Below are 20,497 nucleotides of genomic sequence, written 5' to 3' on the forward strand. Positions count from 1 at the left end.
CGGCTTAGTCCCTTCACCAATCCGGGGTCACCTCAGCAGAATAAACCATTAACCCATCCAGCACATGCTTTACGCAGCGGATACCCTTGCAGCTGCAACCCATCTCTGGGAAACCTCCATACACACCCACTCACACTCATACACTACGGACAATTTAGCCTTCCCAATTCACCTGTACTGCATGTCTTTGGACTGTGTAGGAAACCGGAGCACCCGGAGGAAACCCAGGCAAATGCAGGGAGAACATGCAAACTCCACACAGAAACGCCAACTAACCCAGCCGAGGTTCGAACCAGCGACCTTCTTGCTGTGAGGCAACAGCACTACCTACTGCGCCTATATTATTATATATTATAAAATTATAATTATGGCAAAGTCACATTTCCTTCAGACTTTTCTCCAGTCTTCAATATATCAAGATCCTTCAGAAACCATTTATGATGCTCAATAAATGTTGTTTATCATTTTTTGAAAGAAATTATTATTTATTACACATTTATGTACTGCATTTATTTAATGTTAAAATTATTTCTCTTGATGTAAACACGTTATCGTTGAATCAATTAATTACAAAAGTTATTTAAAGGAATAGTGGACCTCAAAATGTCATTTCTTTTTAAAGTTTCTTGCTAATACTTTATTTTGATGGCTCATTTGAGTATTAGTAGACTGTCTGCCTAATATCTATTGATACTGCTGCTTCAACAGACATTTAACTGACTATAAGAAACTTTGCAAGTACATGTCAATTTACACTAACCCTAACCCCAACCCCAACCCCAACCTAACAGTCTACTTATAACCTAATAAGAATTAGTTGGCATGTAGATGCAATGTAACAAACGGACCATCAAAATAAAGTGCAACCAGTTTCTTTTCTCTGTTGAAAACAAAAGAAGATCATTTGAAGAAAGCTAAGAACTTGACATCCATATTAAGAAAAATAAATATTTTGAGATTCTATAGTTTCAGCTTTCCAGATATCTTCTTCATTCATTAATTTTCCTTCAACTTAGTACCTTATTTATAAGGGTTCACCACAGCAGAATAAACCGTCAACTACTCTAGCATAGGTTTTACACAGCGAATGCCCTTCCAGCTGTAACTCATGGGAAACACCCATACACTCTCGCACACACGACATACTCATACACTACGGCCAATTTCACTCATTCATTATTTTCCTTTGGCTTAGTCCCTTTATTTATCAGGGGTCACCACAGCAAAATGAACCAACTTATCCAGCATATGTTTTACACAGCGGATGCCCCTCCAGCTACACAACAGTACTGGGAAACATTCATACACATTCATTCTAATCATCACTATGGACAGTTTAGTTTATTCAATTCACCTAAACCTGCATGTCTTTGGACTGCGGGGGAAACCCAAGCGAACACGAGGAGAACATGCAAAACTGACGAAACGCCAACTGACCCAGCCGGGTCTTGAACTAGCGACCTTCATGTGGTTAAGCGACAGTGCTAACCACTGAGCCAGTGTGCCAAAATATCTTCTTTTGTGTTTAAAAGAGAGAAACTCATAAAAATTTGAAATAAGTAAAGGTGCGTAAACGATGACAGAAATGAAGTGTACTATCACTTTAATGAAAATAGTCATACATTGTTAGTTATTGTGCATTAACTAATGTTAACAAGCACAATTTTGGATTGTAATGCTGCTTTAGTTAAAATTAGGATTAATAAATGTATGCATATTGTAAATTTTAGTTACAACCTTATTGTAAAGTGTGACCAAAACCTTTCTACATAAAAAAAAGACTTTTAATGTTTGTTCACACCACTCATTTAAAATGAGTTAAAACAACACAATTCTTAAAGTTTTTGGGGGAGAATTTATTTGTTTTATGTTTGATCTACATGAATTTATAAAACTAAGTTATTAAATTTGTATTGGGTCACTATCATGGCTTGACATCAACTTTTTTGATCACCAGCTACTGTGGCTAGTAGTTTCAACATTACTAGTCACTCACCATTTTCACTAGCCACAATTTTGTTGTCAGGAAAATATATTTTATATGTATAAATTTGACTTTGGCATGCTAAAATGACTTGATTTAGATTATATGTTATGTCCGCATGCCTCCTTCATTTCATTTTTTGTGTTTTTGTGTATTGTGTATGACCTTGCTTAATGAGCATGAGCAAATGGCCTGTGGTTTCATAGTGTCAAATTGCAATTAGTTTGTATATCACATGACTTTTCAGGGCTCAACACTAAGGATTTGCCACATTTTTCTATAGCCAACGAAAAATAAATTCAAAAAAATAAATAATTCTTATAGCTAAAAATAAGTGCAAGCAAAAGAAAGCAAGTGAAAAACATAATGATAATTATAATGAAAGGATAATGAAAGGATGATCATGTGCACATAGTCAACATTGGGCCAATTAAAAATCTGTTAAAAGAATGATTAAGGCGAAAACAATCACTGCTGCTTAAAAAAGACATTTCAAAAATCTGGAGCTCTTGAAAGCAGCAGGACTGTGGGTGCACAAGCGTCACTTTTTGTCCAGTCCGCTTCAAAAAGAACCGATAACAACAGTTGAGTTGTTGAATTGAACTCGCGCGCATCACATCAGCTGTGCATGCAATACTGAAGCCATCATCAGTGAGTAAGAATCGCCTGTGTCTCACCGCGCGTGTGGTCATCATGTCGTATTCATTTGGTATTTATATCTCATTTGGTATTTACCTGCTTTCTTTTGCTCACGTGAACACAGGTATTTTGGTTTTTGTCATCTCTCACACTGGCACTAAACTTTGTTTTTTAAGAAAACTACAATTTAAAAAATAACTTTAACCAGCCAAAGTGGCTAGTGGGGCTGCCTGTCTAACATGCCACAGTTGAAATCTACCTGCATTTGACAGGTTGGTGGGTTTTAAAGAGCCTCTATTATGCATTAAAAAAGGTCATATTTTTGTTTTGGGGGTCTCCAACATCAGGCTGATATGCATGCAAGGTCAAAAAACACTGTCATTGTCTTATAATATGCAGTAATTTTTCCCTAATTATCCCAACTACTCTCATACGATTCGTTCAGCGATTAATTTGTTCCCCAACCCCTCCTTAGCACGATACCAATCTGCGCTGATTGGTCTAATGACCCAGTCTATTGCAATTGGTCGACTGTGTTCAGCATGAAACAGAGAGAAATGCCCACCATGGTTTATCAACAACTTTGAAGTAGTCAGAGTGCAGAGTATATGTGTAAGCCCAAGGCAGGAGTGCATTAAAGCAATGCAGTTAAACACAAGCATTTTGCTCTATTCTTAACCATGACACACATTCAGTATTAATTCACACATTGGCAAAAGACGGTGGCCATAGCAACAACAAACAGCAGTGGATCACAAGCTCACAAACGTATAAATATCTGTAAACAAAGCGGCACACGTTGCGTTTTCACCATAGCTTTAGACGCCATATGAAAATATAAAGAGTTAACCAGACACAGTACAAGCCGCGTGGAGCAGTTACAAGTAACAAGTAACAAGTCACAATTAAATACATAATTTGCAAGCTAGAGAAAATTAGGCAACCACTTTAAACACACTAAAGTTACTTACACTTGTGAAAAAGAAACTGATCCATGAACTGTGTACTGTAAAGTTCCTGTCAAGCTCTGACAACCTCCCATCCATCAGTAGTCTTTTCTGATCCTTCCTTTAACAGACGGCCGATGAATCCCACATTGTAAGCGTGTAGATTGCTGAAGCACTCATCAGAAAAATTACCAGAAGACAGCACAAGGCTGAAACTGAGCCTGAGGTAATGCTGAGGTATTTTTGCAAAAATAAATTTCAACCCCTGACTTTTCAAAGCCTCATCTTTGTGTAGGGAAAATAACACTAACTTTCCCTCACACTACAGAGCAAAATGTCTTTGCGACATGATTTAACCAATATCTGCTACAGTGTTTGTCTTCCTCTTTTTCTTTCTACAGTGTTTGTGGGCGGGGCCGGGGGTTTCATTTTCCTGGGTCTGCACGCAAAACAAATTGGAGGGGCTTGAGTTCCGTATCGGCATAGCACCGACACGGCTAAAGATTTGCTACCCTGATGTTTCATTTGAACCACTCTGAGTCGACTCTTTTATAGAAGAATCAATAGTTTTAAACACAGCGCACTTTCAGATTTAAGCCTTAGCTGGATATTTCACTTCACTTAGAGCTGTGTTACACACTGCATGGAAAGTCATTTTCAAAAACCCATAATAGGGGCTCTTTAATGTCAAGCCCTGGTCACTATGAAGGAACTGTGTGGAACCCAGCATTTATTAGCATTATCTTTTTCCAAATTATTTCATAATCATTTATAATGATATATTATGTTAAAAATATTATTTGTTGAGTCAATGCTTACTCGTATTATTGTATAGTACTTGAATCCATAAAGACTCAAGTTGCCCATTGCCTAGATGCCAAGCATCAAAGAAACCACTGCGCTTTGTAATGGTGAGAAATATTATGACAAGGAAGAGGTTTACTTACAGCTTCTCAAGGGAGTATAAGCCAGCAAAGGAGCCATTTTTCAGCATACGAATACGGTTGTTGCTCAGATTTCTGCAAAGAAAGGCAAAGCCGAGATGAAATGAGTCATTGTGATGACAGAGATCACACATTCATAGGCAGAGATGTAAAATAAAATCCCACCATGTATCCAATGAAAACACACCTCACTCACATACTGTCATGCACACCCCTGCCAACAAGCATGCTAAACAAAAACACACACGCTCGTGTCCAACAAAAATATGCATATGCAGTAAACACCCTGACACAAGCATGCGTCTATGGCTAGACACCTATGTTATACACGCTTGCCAGGTCTCACAAATAGTATTCATTTGCTGCCTACAGTCTCCATGACTGCAGTATTAGATTTATACACACCCCTGGCCTAAAACGAACACTCACAAATCACCAAATGTGAGTCAAAATCCGCACCGCAAATTTGACTTCCCAATGCTAGGGAATACATTTTAATACCAGTAACACCAGTCATTTTTCACCATGTGGAGACACTATTTTGGTTCCCATGAGGAAAACGACTCATAAATCATATTGAATTATTTGTTTTGAAAATGTAAAACTTGTGAATGTTTTCTGTGAGGGTTGGGTTTAGGGGTAGTGTTGGGGTAAGAGGACAGAATGCATTTGAAGTGGATCAGAAATGTTTTTTTCCTAAGCCAAGAATGGGTATTGTTGTATAGGGCAGCTTTGATAAAAGGTTTTGCTCCGCTTGAAATGTTGTCTACTGTATGCAGTTTGAACCGATTAAAAATCATTCCAGTATATCTGTGGGACGTCCCCATAAAACATGAAAACCCAATTTAATAAAGAACACGAAAACCCAATAAAATAAAGAAAAATATTTTCCCAAGATATTGAGCCTAATGTTACAAAAACACGTTCACATACACACACAACAACAATCTCAGTATTATCTAGGAGTACTGATCAGGATTTAGGTTTTAATAAACAGAATGGTCAGGCAAGCAGTGGTCAATACAGGAACAAACAGAAGTGTATGGTCAATCCAGAGTCATAGTAGAAATAACAGGCGATAGGTCAGAAGGCAGGCAGCATACAATGTAAACAAACAAAACAAAGTAAGGTCTACACATGGAAGGCAAGCAAAACCACGTCGTAATGTTCACAATAATATATAACAAGATTCAGCCATGAGTGTCTCAAAGTGAGCCATATATATTTGTGTGTAATCAGTCCATGAGCAGCATCAGCTGTGGGAGTGTAACCAATGGTGACTTGGAACAGGTGTGTGTGTGTGTTGCATGACTGGATCTGTAGTTCCTTTTGAGGCAGGATTGTAGTTCGTGTGAATGTTCTCCAGCGATCTATGGTGGTTAGATTGCTGGTAATCGTGACAGAGGTTAACGAGATCAAATTGTACACATCATGGTATATAGCAGTGGTCCCCAACCTTTTTATCACCACAGACTGGTCAAAGCTTGACAATTTTAGTTTATTTATGGAGAAAACGCAGTGTTAGCATGTTCTGTGTTGGCCTAAAAAATGTGTATATTCCATACAAAGTATGAAGCTGATCGGTGCATTCTTGTCATGTGACTCGCGGTTCATTCGCACCATTCTGAAAAGAAATGTTTTTAACTAGGTGTGCCTGGAAAGTGCGAATAACGAAAGAAGCAATAAGTGAATGACCCCTAAAGTGCCATCATTTGCGATTTACTTGATTTGTTGACGAATTGGTAGCGGATCCATTCCTTGGCAGTTCATGGGTCTTCACTGGGCCTTTTCCCCTTCACAAAGAAACTTTCCAAAGATGTCTGTTCTAACTCCTTTTGCTATCTTGTGGGTTAAACTTTGGCGCTCAAGTGACCGAGATGTAACCGAAAGAATGTGGTCATTTTTCAAAATAAAAGATTTTTCAAAATAAAAGATTGTTCAGACTCAGATAATAAATAAAACAGAAATAATAAATGATTTCTTATGTGGCCCTATACCAATTGCCGCTCTGCAGCCCGGTGGTTGGGGACCACTGGTATATAAGGTCATAATTTCATACACACACATCATGGTAAATAAGGTCATAGTTGTATACACATCTTCATTATGGTTTAAAAGCTCAATTCTTATTATATTAAAGTCATAATTACATATATGGCTTTTAGTTTGTGGGGAAATGTTGTCATTCTAAAGCCATGTGTCCTTATAATACTGGTGAGTAGAGGTGTGAACCTACACTGATCTCATGGTTCGGTTCGGTTATCATGCCATTGATTCGGTTCAATTTGATATCTTGGTGCATCACGGTGCATTAATGATGCTTTCCATATACAGTTTTATATTTTCTTCACAGCACAGCAATTCTTGTTTTAAAATTTATGAACATATTTATATGCTATTTGTAATACAATTTTGTTCTTTGATACAAACAGTCAGATATATAAACTGTACCTTAAAAAACTCAAGTACTTGCAGAAAACAACATGAGCATTTATAGCAAATAAACAAATATAAATATCCCGACCCGCTCATTTTCTTGAGCCTTGTCTAGCAAGTTTATGACAGGTCATGCGCTCAACAGAAAGGGCTGCGATTGGCTCCAACACGCTGGCGCCATTCACCAATTAATGAAACTTATATATGGCAGCGGCAATCACAGCTGATCCATGGTAGACAGAGAGAAGAAAACTCGCTATGTATACACGCGCTCGTGTCTGTATCCGAGTTTCGCTGTTACAGCCGAGAGGAAACTTTACCTCACGACCGCAGGTCAAAGGTCCACAGTGAGAAAGCGAGAGAGAGAGAGAAATGGAGTTTACTTTCAGTTTCTCCAGAACAGTGAAAAAGGGGCTTCTGCAGTAAGTGTCAGTGAAAGACTGTCCAGCAAACACACACGCAGTGAAATTGTGCACAGTTTCTGCGTTTTTAAGTAGTTGGAGCATTTTAAACACTCACGCTTGCCACACTCGCCATAGTAAGCTACCGCAATATAGCGGATATGAGATAAATGACGTCAGTACACAATAACTGGTTATGATTGTTACTGAAACGATACAGAATTGTCCGCGTCTGCATCACGGTGCACCGAAGAAACTGTAGAAGCAAAACTACATAAGATAAAAGAAAATGCGACACATATGAAAGTTTTTGGGTTAATTTACTATGTAGACCCTGTTTATTCAGTATCTCGTATTAGTATAAACCTATTAAAACAACAGTTTATTAGTATAACCCCTATGTTTCTAAAACAACAGCATTTGATGTCATTTTTGATGCCCTTGCTAATAAAAAAATAAAGTAATCATATCTTGAAAACAAACAACAGCATTAAAACTACAATCTCTGCACAATATATTGCATTTTAGGCTCATGACACATCACATTTTCAAGTTTTTAATCATCGTAAATGGTATTATCATAATATTAACCTAAAAACCTAACCTAATCAAAAATACTTAGGGTATTGCATCATTTTATATACAGTTGAAGTGAGAATTATTAGCCCCCTTTGATTTTTTTTTTTTACATTTCCCAAATAATGTTTAACAGAGCAAGAAAATTTTCACAGTATGTCTGATAATGTTTTTTTCTTCTGGAGAGAGTCTTATTTGTTTTATTTCAGCTAGAATAAAAGAATTTTAACATTTTTGTAAAACCATTTTAAGGACCAAATTATTAGCCCCTTTAAGCTATATTTTTTTTCGATAGTCTACAGAACAAACCATCGTTATACAATAACTTGTCTATTTACCCTCACTTGCCTAGTTAACCTAAATAACCTATTTAAGCCTTTAAATATCACTGTAAGCTGAATACTAGTATCTTGAAAAATATCTAGTAAAATATTATTTACTGTCATCATGGCAAAGATAAAATAAATCAGTTACTAGAAATTAGTTATTAAAACTATTATGTTTAGAAATGTGTTGAAAAAAATCTCTCCGTTAAACAGAAATTGGGGGGAAAAATAAACAGGGAGGCTAATAATTCAGGGGGGCTAATAAGTCTGACTTCAACTGTACATGTTCAAATTAACCAAATGTTTCAACCAAATTAAAAGCATTATAAAGTAGGTAACACTACAATAAAGACTCATTAGAAAATATTAGTTCATATTAACAGTGAGTAAAAGGCAGATTTATTACAGTTACTTTGTTAAATTTGTTTAATAAATACATCTAAATTACATTAGTGATTAAGTCCATTTAATTAAATATTTATGAAATAACAATTATGATTTTAACCTGCTTTTACGTACACTCTGAAAAATTAAAGGTATGAAAGCTGTCCCTTGGGAGGTACTTTTTAGGGTCCTTGATAATACCTCAAGTGTACATATTTGTACCTAAAAACTACATAAGTGTACCTCTTGAAATTTTTAGGTACTAAAATATATCTCTGAGGTACCAATATAAGCCCTTCAAAGGGTAGCACCCCAGTGACAGATCCCATACTTTTATTTCTGAGAGTGTATAATAACCCTAAAAATAGTCATAGAATTTTCAATCAGTATTTCAGCACGTAAGCCAGATTAACATGTGAAAATGTTTGAACTATTACGATAACCAATTTAATCTTCAAGCATTTGGTGCTGTTATAAACACCACATGTAAATACAATATGAATATTTTTAAAAAGAACTCTAAAAGTTAAATAATTTATAAATAATAAATAATAATTGAATAATAATAAATAATTACACACAGTATTTTTAAAGGATATCAATATTGTGTATGTTCATTATCACAATATATTGAATATTATTGAATATTATCAGCAAATATCTATATAGTGTGTTTTAAAATTTTATTTAAAATGGCATGGTGCTTAAAATAAGAAAAGCATCTGAGAAAGCTGATGCCCAAAATGAGTTCATCGAGCCGACAGCCAAAAAGAACATCAACTTTAGCCATCAGACAAGGCTGTTTCCAATTAATCTTCACAGCTTAATGGAGGGATGGAAAGGGCGAGGGAATGAGGAAGAGGAGGGGGAGGAAGCCATAATCTTGATAATCACAGTGGATACATTTTTACATCAAAAGGAAGTCGAGGTCCACATCAAACGTGCGGCCTGTTCTTTTCCATGACAATTATCCCTTTCGCCATTGGCTAATGGGCCAGAGACCAGAGAGAGTCTTATCGGGAGGAAGAAAGGAAAGAGAAGATGATAGTATGGGTTGAGCTTGTGAACAACAGGTTTGGATTAGGTTTATGTCTCATACAAACAACAAACAAAAACACACAAAGGCAAGTACGCTGAGCTGAAATGTGTTTTACGTGTCAGATCGATGTCTGTTTGCCCTTAAAATATCAATTTTACATTGTGACTTATCATGCCATTATATTATATGTTCTCACTTTTCACTTAAATCATGATGAAATTATATATAGCATGTATAATGTAATGGCCTACAGCAAGATCATTTAAATATTCAAAACATACAGTCAAAAATATATTGGCTTTCAGTAAATTTCAGTATTTACAAAACATAAAACTATTCCATTACTGAAAATTTTTATTTGCACATTTTAATCTGAAGGTGTATTTTTAGAGCCCTCATCTGTAATGTATCATGAGGAGCTGATAGACTGTTAAATAGACATTTAGAAATTAAATAATAATAATAATAATAATAATAATAATAATAATAATAATAATAATAATAATAATAATAATAATAATAATAGAAATAATAAATAGTTTTATTTTTTAAAATATTATTATTATTATTATTATTATTATTATTTTCAAATAATACTAATAATGCATACTCTAATATTAGGTATTATTATTATATTATTATTATTATTATTATTAAAATTATTATTATTATTATTATATTTTCAAATAATACTAATAATGTATACTCTAATAATAGGTTTATTATTATTATTATTATTATTATTATTATTATTATTATTATTATTATTATTATTTTCAAATAATGCTAATAATGCATACTCTAAAAATAGGCATTATTATTATTATTAATAATACTATTATGGCCTAACTATTATTATTGGCCTTTGTATTGGTTGAATACAAAAAGAAAATAAAGAAATCATCATTTTCAACACAAATTTTCAAGATTGTGGGATTGATAAAAAAAACGTCATTGTGTGAATTGTGTTATTTCAACTTTTATTTAATCCAATATTGTTTAGGTGACATCACAGGTGATGTGCTCTGGACATAGGCGTGGCTTCTGATATCACACATTGATGTGGATAGGGCTGGATGGCCATTGCAGGCTGCACCCTTCTGACCGACATATCCTGTTGATTGCCTGGTTTGCACCTATTAAAGATTAAAAGTGCTATATGTAAGTTTTGGTCTCTTCTAAAGCATAAAAATACATAATATGTTTGCATATATATTTAAGAAACATGCTAAGTGAACATTCTTGTTTATCTGAAAAACAATGCAAAGTCAAGTATTCTGCTTTGAATATGTCTTTCTGTGCCCAAACGGCTGTCTTTGTTTTGGTCCCTTTAAGCCACCCAATGCTCGTTTAGCCAATTATATTTCAGCACCCCCAGTTTCCTTGGTGGAAAACAGAGTATTTAATTCATTCAGTCAGGAGGGCTCTGAGAGTATGCACCCATGACCGAATTGTTATTAAATAGCAAATAATATAAAAATTACAAACGTAAACATTAGGTGAGCAGGTTACATTGTAGCCCTGTGTCCTAACAATACACTCCATGACAAAGTAAGCAGTCATGGGCAATTTAACTGTTTGCACCAGACGAAACATGACAGAAACATTCAAACAGCCATTCAGTATCACAGAATAGTGCACTTACTGCACTCCAACAAAATAGTAAGGCTTATTAAAAACTAATACATATTAAACCTCTTTAACATTAATAAATGTGCATGCTGATTCACTGATATGTGTTGGGTTGCACTGAGTCACAGTTCGAAAGTTCAATTTCAGATGGTTTATTTTTTATTTTAAGAGTGAACTATCTGCTGCTGCTTTTAGTAGTATGGCAATAAATGTCATGTAAAACGGCGTTCAAACTCACAGTGTACTTAAGGTGATCATAGTCGGTTTATCCTGTTGTTCAGCTGAAAGAAATAGAAGCTGTTCCTAAAGTATAAATTTCAGGTGTTGGTTAAAACAAAAACTCCTTTTAATATGGAAAATATTCTTTCAAGCGCATGCCGTTGGCTTTATTTAGAACACGACTTAAATCAGCCTTAAATCAGCTTTTAGGCTCGATAGTCAGACATGCTCCTTTTGGTCCTCAATCTGGCAACCTGCGCTTGCGTGTGTTTTAAGCAGGAATGCAATACCTAGTTCAGCCACTGGGTGTTAAACTTAGTTACTGCATATTTAATTTACCCTCAACAGGGTTTGCATGAATCCTTTTTAGGTGGACTTATGGCTCATAATTTGACTGCAACTCCGTCCATGCACACAAAGAGATTTTTAAGGTGTTTTCAAATCTGTAGTTCAGATTATTTGGTTCAGATTAAAGGCAACAAACGATACACTGTTTGCATTTCCAGCCATTTTGGTTCCTTTTCACACCACACTGATTGCTCTGGTCCTGACCAAAGTCGTCATGTGACGATATATGTGCCAATTGTTGGATATTGTATGTTTTTCCTAAACTGCTTTTCAATTGGTCAACCAAAGTAAATTAAGCAGGTCTAAAAGCAACCTTATTCTTCTTCCAAGCCACAAGCATGGCAAAGTCTATGTATTTTTTTCCGGACCATTTACAGTTTTTCTCAGTCGCTTTGGTGCATTTCTCACAACACTATTTACATTTGCACAACAGTTAATGCATTTCTCAAAACAATTATTCATTTGTGCACATCATAGTAGCAGTTTCTCATTCCTTCCAACAAATTGCAAATGCTTTTGGACATGCATCAATTGCTTTCATACAATTCTCTGCTGTTTTATAACATTATCATTTGCTTATGTCATGTCAGTCAAAATTAACTAAACTTGTGAATGCTGAATAGTCATTCCATATAAAACTAATAGTCCTCATAACATGCAAAAATGTTAAACTGGTTGTCAAAATCTGTCAAGCAAATTTTATGACAATTTTTAAATCTTTTTTTTGTTCCTGAAAATGTCTTTTAAACTGAACAATTTCATGAATGATTTACAGATCTATGAATGTTGTAGGATCAGTTCCAATTTTTACTGCAATATTGTTTACAGTTGTGCACAGCTCTACCCAAAGGGAGTTTATGTTTGTTGTAAAAAAGGGTGTATTTATTCTTTTGCACAATGCTGGGAATAAATTACATATCTAAATTAGATAATTGCAAAGAGCATATGCAGTCAAATGTGAAACATACATATTCAGTGTTTTGTACTCAAATACCTCACTAAATGCAGGGATGTCTAACTGTATTGTAGTTTTCAAATGGCTGTGCAAATAGTATATAGCGTTCTCTTGAGCTTTTGTAGGAAGTGTCACCAAAATCTGACTTTTTTGCATTGGAAAAAATGTACAGAGTAAACTGTCATAATGAAAACATAACAAAAACCACATGATTATCTTGTTCATAAACAATGGTGTCGGGACTTTCCATCTTGATGACACTGACACTTTCATTGACATGAATACTTGCTTTTGAGGAATGAGCTATCCATTTTGAGTAAGTGACATGCTTTTGCAGGTTATCAACTAAGTTGTGCAGTTTGTACTAATTGTTTTGAGAAATGCATTAACTGTTGTGCAAATGTAAATAGTGTTGTGAGAAATGCACCAAAGCCACTGAGAAAAACTGTAAATTACATCCAAAATCATGAAATCTTATAACAAACTAAGTTAAATGTCACAAATACTTAGAAAAACAAATAAATTTAGATAACAAAAACAAGCACATTATTTTACACAGCTGACAACACTTTTGTAACAATTACCTTACCAGTTATGAATGAGAATGCCTGATTTTGTGGTAACTTGGGTTACATGATTGCCAACAGCACACATGGTATGCAAAAGTGCTACTCTAGCACTGTATCTGGTCTATGATTTCATTATTTTTATAATAGCGAATGCACACCTGTGTACCAGTTATGTGCACCCTTGATAATTGCATACATTTACATGTTCTAAAGTGTGCATTTGTGACTCATGTAACTTTATCGCCTGTTCTCAATGTGTCACAGCCAAGCAAAGCGTAACTGTCTTTAATATCCTCTTAGTGGCAGGAAGTGTGTTACCAATCAGCACTGAAGTGCATGTTTGCAGTATGGCAGTGTGTGTGTGTGTGTAAATGTTGAGATGAAGAGAGAGTGTGTGTGTGCTTCCATTTGCAAACCAGCGGCTGGTTCGTCTTATTTCCTGCCTTGTCACAAAAGTTAATGAGCAGATTTAATCGACAGCATTTGAGGCAGTGATTTCTTTTTTATTATTATTTTAGAACAAATAAAATTTTTAGGTAACATGCAGCATGGTATTGACAAGGTCCTGGGCTCAATATCAATGGAATGAATTCATGGACATACTAAAAACGTATTCCCTGAATGTAACGTAAGCTGCTTACCATAAAACAATTATGTCCAGTGTTAAATAAACATACAATACTCTATGAAGACAAGCCACTGTATATTATCAGACCTACATTAATTCTTCTGTGACACATGAATCGACATTGTCTGATTTTAACTTAATGTTGTGCTAAAAAGGGAAGTCAAGTCACCTTCAGAGATTGCATGAGAGCTCCATGAAATGGGTTGAGCTTCATGGCAGAGCAGCTTCATCCAAACTTTACATCGTTAAATGCCATTCAAAGTGTCAGATAGAGTGTTGTAAAGCACACCACCACTGGACTTCTAGAACAGTAGCGATGCTTACCTGTCTGGCAAACCGATGGCAGTCTGACTGAATTGTGCCAAGTGTAAAATTTGGTAGAGAGAGTACTATGGTGTGGGGTTGTTTTTCAATGGCCGGGCTCGGCCCCTTAGCTTTAGTAAATTTTGACTATTTCCTGTGTGGAAACAGTTTGAGGATGGCCCATTCCTTTTCCACCAGTGAGCAAAGCAAGTTCCATAAAGACATGGATGAGCAAGTTTGGTGTGCACTTGAACTTGAGAGGGATGTGAACAGAGTCCTGACCTCGACCCAATAGAACACCTTTGGGATTAAAAGCCAAGCCAAGTAAGGCCTCTTTGTTGCTTTTAGAAGAATGATCACAAATTACTAGAAACAATCTAAACCTTAACCATAAACACTCTAAACTTCTAAACCTTGTGGAAAGCCTTCCCAGAAAGTTTATAGTGTTATATCTGCTGTTATATCTGCAAAAGTAACTCAGGAAACCTTACAGATTTAGTTTGAGTTATCATTATAGTTAATGTGCATACAAAAGGAGGTCCTAAAACATTTGTCATTAATGGCCCATTCCCATTGAGTGGTACGGTATGGTTCGGTACGCTTTTATGGCCGTTTCCACTGTCAAAAGGTACCAAAAAGCGAACCGTAATGTACCACTTTTTGGGTACCTTTTTGAAAGGGTATCTAGCACGACAAAAGGGTACCCAAAGGCAGAGCTAAACACATAGCTGAACACTATTGGTTTACAGAGAAATGTCATTAGCGCGTATACAAGCCAGGAGAATGAAAACAAAGGAACCGCCATTTTTAAATACACAGACATTACATTGTAATAATATATACATATAATAACAAGCCATGGACAACCTGAGCTCAAACAACCCTTGTCGTCGTCTTAATGAACAGCCACCAACAAAATCTGCCTTGTACTGTTTTTTGTTTTACGAGGCCGTCTAAAAGCATGAGCGGTGCATCTATATTTGAGATAACGAACTTCTTGAGCTGATGATAATAATGTGCGCATAATTATTAAAGTGTATCTGATCTTTTCAGAAATGGACAAACGCCTACTGTACCACTCAGTGGAAATGGGCCATAATTAGCAATATAGCATAAACATTACCCCTAAACCTAACCCTGAACTGAACCTGAACTCATGTATAGTCATGTTAAACCACAAATGATGCATCTTTACAGAGATATGCCAGCAAAATATTAGAATCAGACATAAGCAGAAGTGTTTTGAATGCTTTTGGGAAATGCACCCGACCAAATTATTCAATGTTGATTCAGTTCAGTTCAAAATAAATGCTAGTGTGATTCAAATGTAGGCAGCCTCACCAACCACAAACAAGCAAGCAAACAACCAAACCTTATCAACACATTTTGACTGCTCTTTTTTTTCTATGACTAATGCTCAGACTAGAAACCACGCTAATGACTTCCAGCAAATGCACACATGTGGACAAACTGGCCAATCAACATCCTGCCATCTAATTAAAGAGAATTAAAAAGGACATTTCAGAACCACACAAGTGCCCAAAACTGAGCCTCAGTGTTTTGGCTCAAAATGAATGAAAATGACATCTTGCTTTTGTCAGGCCATTACTAAGAGTGACTACTCCAAACCACTAACCGACTGCAGTCATCCTACTGTTGCAGGGTGTAGGGAGGATCAGGATGCATTCTGGGACACGGCCAGCTGAACAGATCTTCAAATAGCTCTTTGACCTTGATCTACCCCGCCTGATGCTCTGCTCAGGCACACGAACCGTCAGCTAACTGAAGCCAGACACAAGATAAAAGCTCAAAACCAGACAGATCTACTGCATAATTTAATACAGTGAGCCTGAGAGATATCGCTGGCAACAACACAAATGGTTAATTTGACCCAGAAACTATAGAGCTATAGATAGTAACAGCCCCGTAGCTGAGGGGGGTTCGGGTGGTTTGACAGACCCACCCTCCAACTGTCAAAGGTCCAGTTTTTGTCCCATACAGGAGCTCATTTGTCCTATTTTGACTGTTATGCCATCATAAGTTATCAAAAAAAAAAACAAGGTGTTAAGACCAAGCGGAATCTGATGCAAGTAAAGTCAACTTTCACTGTATTGTTGTTATAAAGAAAACATTTTAGAAGTTACCTTTATTCTAAATATTGGACCTTATTCCTGTAAAATAAGACCAATAAAAATGAAGCAGCAAAAGCAGCCCATATAGTTATTAGACTATTGTTGTTGTCCATGAATTTTCTAATGTACTTTATTTAAAAGAGAAGTTAGACAAAATCATGAACCTTCAAATTTATTATTATAATGTTTATTTATTTTTTATTATTCCAATGGCAAAATTCCGAAACCGAAGAAAGTTGAATGTGCTGGCCAGGGGTGCATTTCCCAAACAACGACATAAACTACGACATAAACAATGTGGCTGAACTATCATAGTACTATGCATCGTTTGGCAAAAGAATGATGTAGTGATGAGTGTTTTCCAAAATCGTAGCTGCTTTTTTGCGGATCTATCGTTTAAACCTCAATAGTTATAACGTAAAGCATCCATAATGATGCTCAAAATTGGGTGGAGTAACAACTTCTTTAGAGAAAACCCAAAATATATATATATTTTTTTTATTATATTGTTTTACACACATTTAAAAACAAAATCCAGTGTTAGTTTTGATAAAAACATGCACTCATTTTCCATATTAATTGAAATATATGTAAATGGCACATGTAGGAACTATGTTTCCTTTACAAATATTACTGAGAATATGCCATATTCTATTCTAAAACATAAAAAAAAACACTTTTAAAAGTACACATTTTTAAAACTTCTTAGTAAATTACAATTCCTCAATTACAGTTATTTGAGTATTTGTAATTTGCTACTTTACACCACTGGTCATATATAGTTATATTGTGAGGCGAATTATAATGTCACAGTTGTGAGATAAATAATCAGATAATCCAAGAGTTTTACTGCTACAATTGTAATTGTGAAATATGATTCAATTGTGATGTCATATAGTGAGATATAGCTGACTTCCATCAGATCAAGGAAACAAACTGTATTGCTCTCACATAACAGACAGAGATGAGTACACACTGACACTCACATACAAAACTACACACATGAGATAAAACATGCTGCGTACACACACGCACACAAGAACTTGAAGCATTCTGCTCTATAAACAAACTAAAACAGGCAGTGCTCCTGTTCAGCTAAACAGGAAGTGGAGAAAATGAGCTGTTTATACAGAGCTTGCCTGACTGAGGTCAGAGGTCAACCCCAAAGCGCTTCCTGCTCTGCTGTTTGATGGACAGTGCGGAGAGTAAGAGCAGGTGGACAGCAAAATGAAGGGAAGAGATAAGGACAGTTCGACAACACAAAGATAAAAGTTGAGAATAAAAGGAAACAGAAAAGGAATAAAGTTAGAGAATGAAACGGATACATCACGATAGTAAAAAAAAAGAAATGAGGGCAGGACATTCAATAATAGTTGTTACATCATGTAAACCAGGGGTTCCCAAACTTTTCAGCCTGCGACCGCAAAAATAATTATGCCAGACTTGTGACCCCCAAATTCCTCTGGTGTTTATAAATATACAAATGTTGCGCACACAACAATAGACCTATATAAACATGAGCATATTGACAGCACAAAAAAGTGCAACAGTATTACAACCATATCATTTTTATAATCATTTATTAATTTGTTTAATTTAATATTAACCTCAGCAAATTTCTGCACAAGTCTATTCTTGGTTTAATTTTGAAGACCGCCACTCAGAGATCATTCTTAATATTCAGTTGTGGCCTTTATTTATTAGGGGCCAAGCACCGCAGGTGTGAAGGCACCTATTGTTTTCGTTAGCGTTCCTATTATTATTATTATTATTCCACTTCTTTTTGTTCTTCTTCCGCCAGGTTTGAATGGCAGCCTATATAACTGTATGCGTGAAAGTTTTATAAATTGGCACAATGACAGAGGTCAGTCTCAACATTAACCAGAGCAAACATGAAGGCCTCTATTTTAGCAATCTAGGCGTAAAACACAGGGCGCAAACATATTAAGGGCATGTCCGAATCCACTTTTGCTATTTTAAGGACGGAAAAATACGCTCTGCTCCGCGGCGCATGGTCTAACAGGGATGTGCTTATTCTCTTAATGAGTTATATGTGTGTTTTGAGAATAAACCAATCAGAGTCTCATCTCCCATTCCCTTTAAGAGTCAGTTGCATTGTGCCATGGCGCATTTGCTATTTACATGGTAGACTTTGTAAGTGGAAAACGCTTCACTAGCAAGAAAACAGTTAAACAGAGCATCTGCTGCACGAGGCTAAAGAATGAGCCTCCTCCAATCTGCCTTTACTTTTACTTTATCTTTCTCTTTTTGGTGGATAAGGAAATGGTGTTGTACACACAGACATCCATTAGCCTACATAATTAATTTTGTTTGTTAAGTGCAAAGATTTGTTTTAAAACTATTTCTAAATTCAGTTCTAATATCCAGCAAATAATGAACAATAATAATGAAGAGTACTAAAAAACCTGAGTTATATCCAAATACACACGCTATGTCCCATATGGTCCAAAACCTGACAGGTGGACAAATCTAAGCTTGTTTTTAATAAAACAAATATAAATATGCATAGAATAAATAATACTGCTACTAGCAATAACATTATGCAACTGCAAATTGTCATGAATAAACAAAAAAAAAGCGAGATGAAGAAGTCATGGAGGCAGTGGTTTTTATATGTATGCAGTAAATAATATTTTTTGTAAAATTTTAATCCTTTAATTCTTTTTTATATGTAAAGAAATTTGCGTATTGCTGTACACCCTGCATATTTTAAGCAATGTTTAAGTGAGGTGCACATTTAATGCGCTCTGCAATGGACTTTAGACATGCTTTCAGCTTTCTTTTTTAGTTCGTCAAAAAACACACCTCTTTTCTAGACCGATATGCCCATGAGTCCACAAAGTGGCACAAATGGATTTGCTATTTAAACAATGTGGCGAAAAAAACTGAAAATTAAGGTTCCATTGGTCTTAAAATAGCAACGTCGGGGCAAATACACCTTGCGCCTTCTTGCGCCGGGAGTATGAAAAGGCCTGAAGTGTCTAACTCAAACTCTCTAGCGCCACCACTTGTCCAAACTTGTTTGATTTTCACCAAAATTTTACCACATGATCTACAGACGATGCTGACCAAAAAAGTTGATTAGACCAACTGTTTTCGTTTAACTTGCAAACAAATCTAACATGGAGCTTGCAAAAATGGGGATATCTTTCTAATGTGTTGATGTATTTACAGTAAACTTAGTGTGTGTTATGACAACTATGGTCAGAGGTTATCTGCAGCATTTCGGCACACTGCCCCCTAATGGCTTTTTTGCTTATAATTTCTCAACCTCATCTGCAAAATTCATAATAGCATGCTGAGTCCGACATTGTCAGAATTTCCTAGGTCAGCCATTTTGTATGTCAGCCATTACATACTTCAAATGTATTCAAAAACTCATTGTTTCACTTGTCTGATGCTTCTAATGCTGCGTTTATACCAGACACAAAAGAAGTGTCAAGCATGAGTGATTTACATGTTAATTTACATTGCAAAAACGTGAATGGACATCCTGCGGCGTGATACACGCGAATCGCGTCATGATGCAATGATGCAACGCAAGTTGAGAATTTTACACAATTGACGCAAATTACTCAGGTTGAAAAATCTGAACTTCAGCTGACATTTGCGCCACGTTAACCAGCTTTGTCTTGTAGAGCCGTGATTATGACGTAGTACCTGTTGTTGGTGTCCCGGGGGAAAATCCTCCTGCCAACACCGTCAACAGTTCATCACACTGGGCTCTGCTCGGTCGGAAGCACTGCTGAAAGCCTCCATCATCCAGGTACAGTTTCTGTAGGTGTTTTCGAACTCACAGAGCTGGCTGCACCTCTGAATGGATCTAGTGGACTCAGACATGGCTCCAAACGTATCGACGCTGTTTTTCAACCCATAGAAAAACCCATAAACAAAGCTAATCTCTCAATAAAACCCATTTTAGCCATTAAGCAATGAAGCTAGAGTCACCCGGCAGACAGAAGCCTTGCGCATGGCACAAATCCGTGTCTATTTTGAAGTGAATTTGACGCGCAA

At 36.0% G+C, this 20,497-nt stretch overlaps 1 protein-coding gene across 1 annotated transcript in view; it reads right to left on the minus strand.

Moving 5' to 3' along the window:
- The window catches only part of adgra2 (adhesion G protein-coupled receptor A2), a 138,501-nt gene that overhangs the window by 77,718 nt on the left and 40,286 nt on the right, over window positions 1-20,497 (minus strand). The window contains exon 2 of the mRNA XM_056463153.1: window positions 4,518-4,589. Coding sequence (XP_056319128.1) covers window positions 4,518-4,589 — 72 coding nt within the window. The remainder of the gene's footprint in view (window positions 1-4,517; window positions 4,590-20,497) is intronic.

The sequence above is a fragment of the Danio aesculapii genome, chromosome 8 (genome assembly GCF_903798145.1).
Source record: "Danio aesculapii chromosome 8, fDanAes4.1, whole genome shotgun sequence".
NCBI lineage: Eukaryota > Metazoa > Chordata > Actinopteri > Cypriniformes > Danionidae > Danio > Danio aesculapii.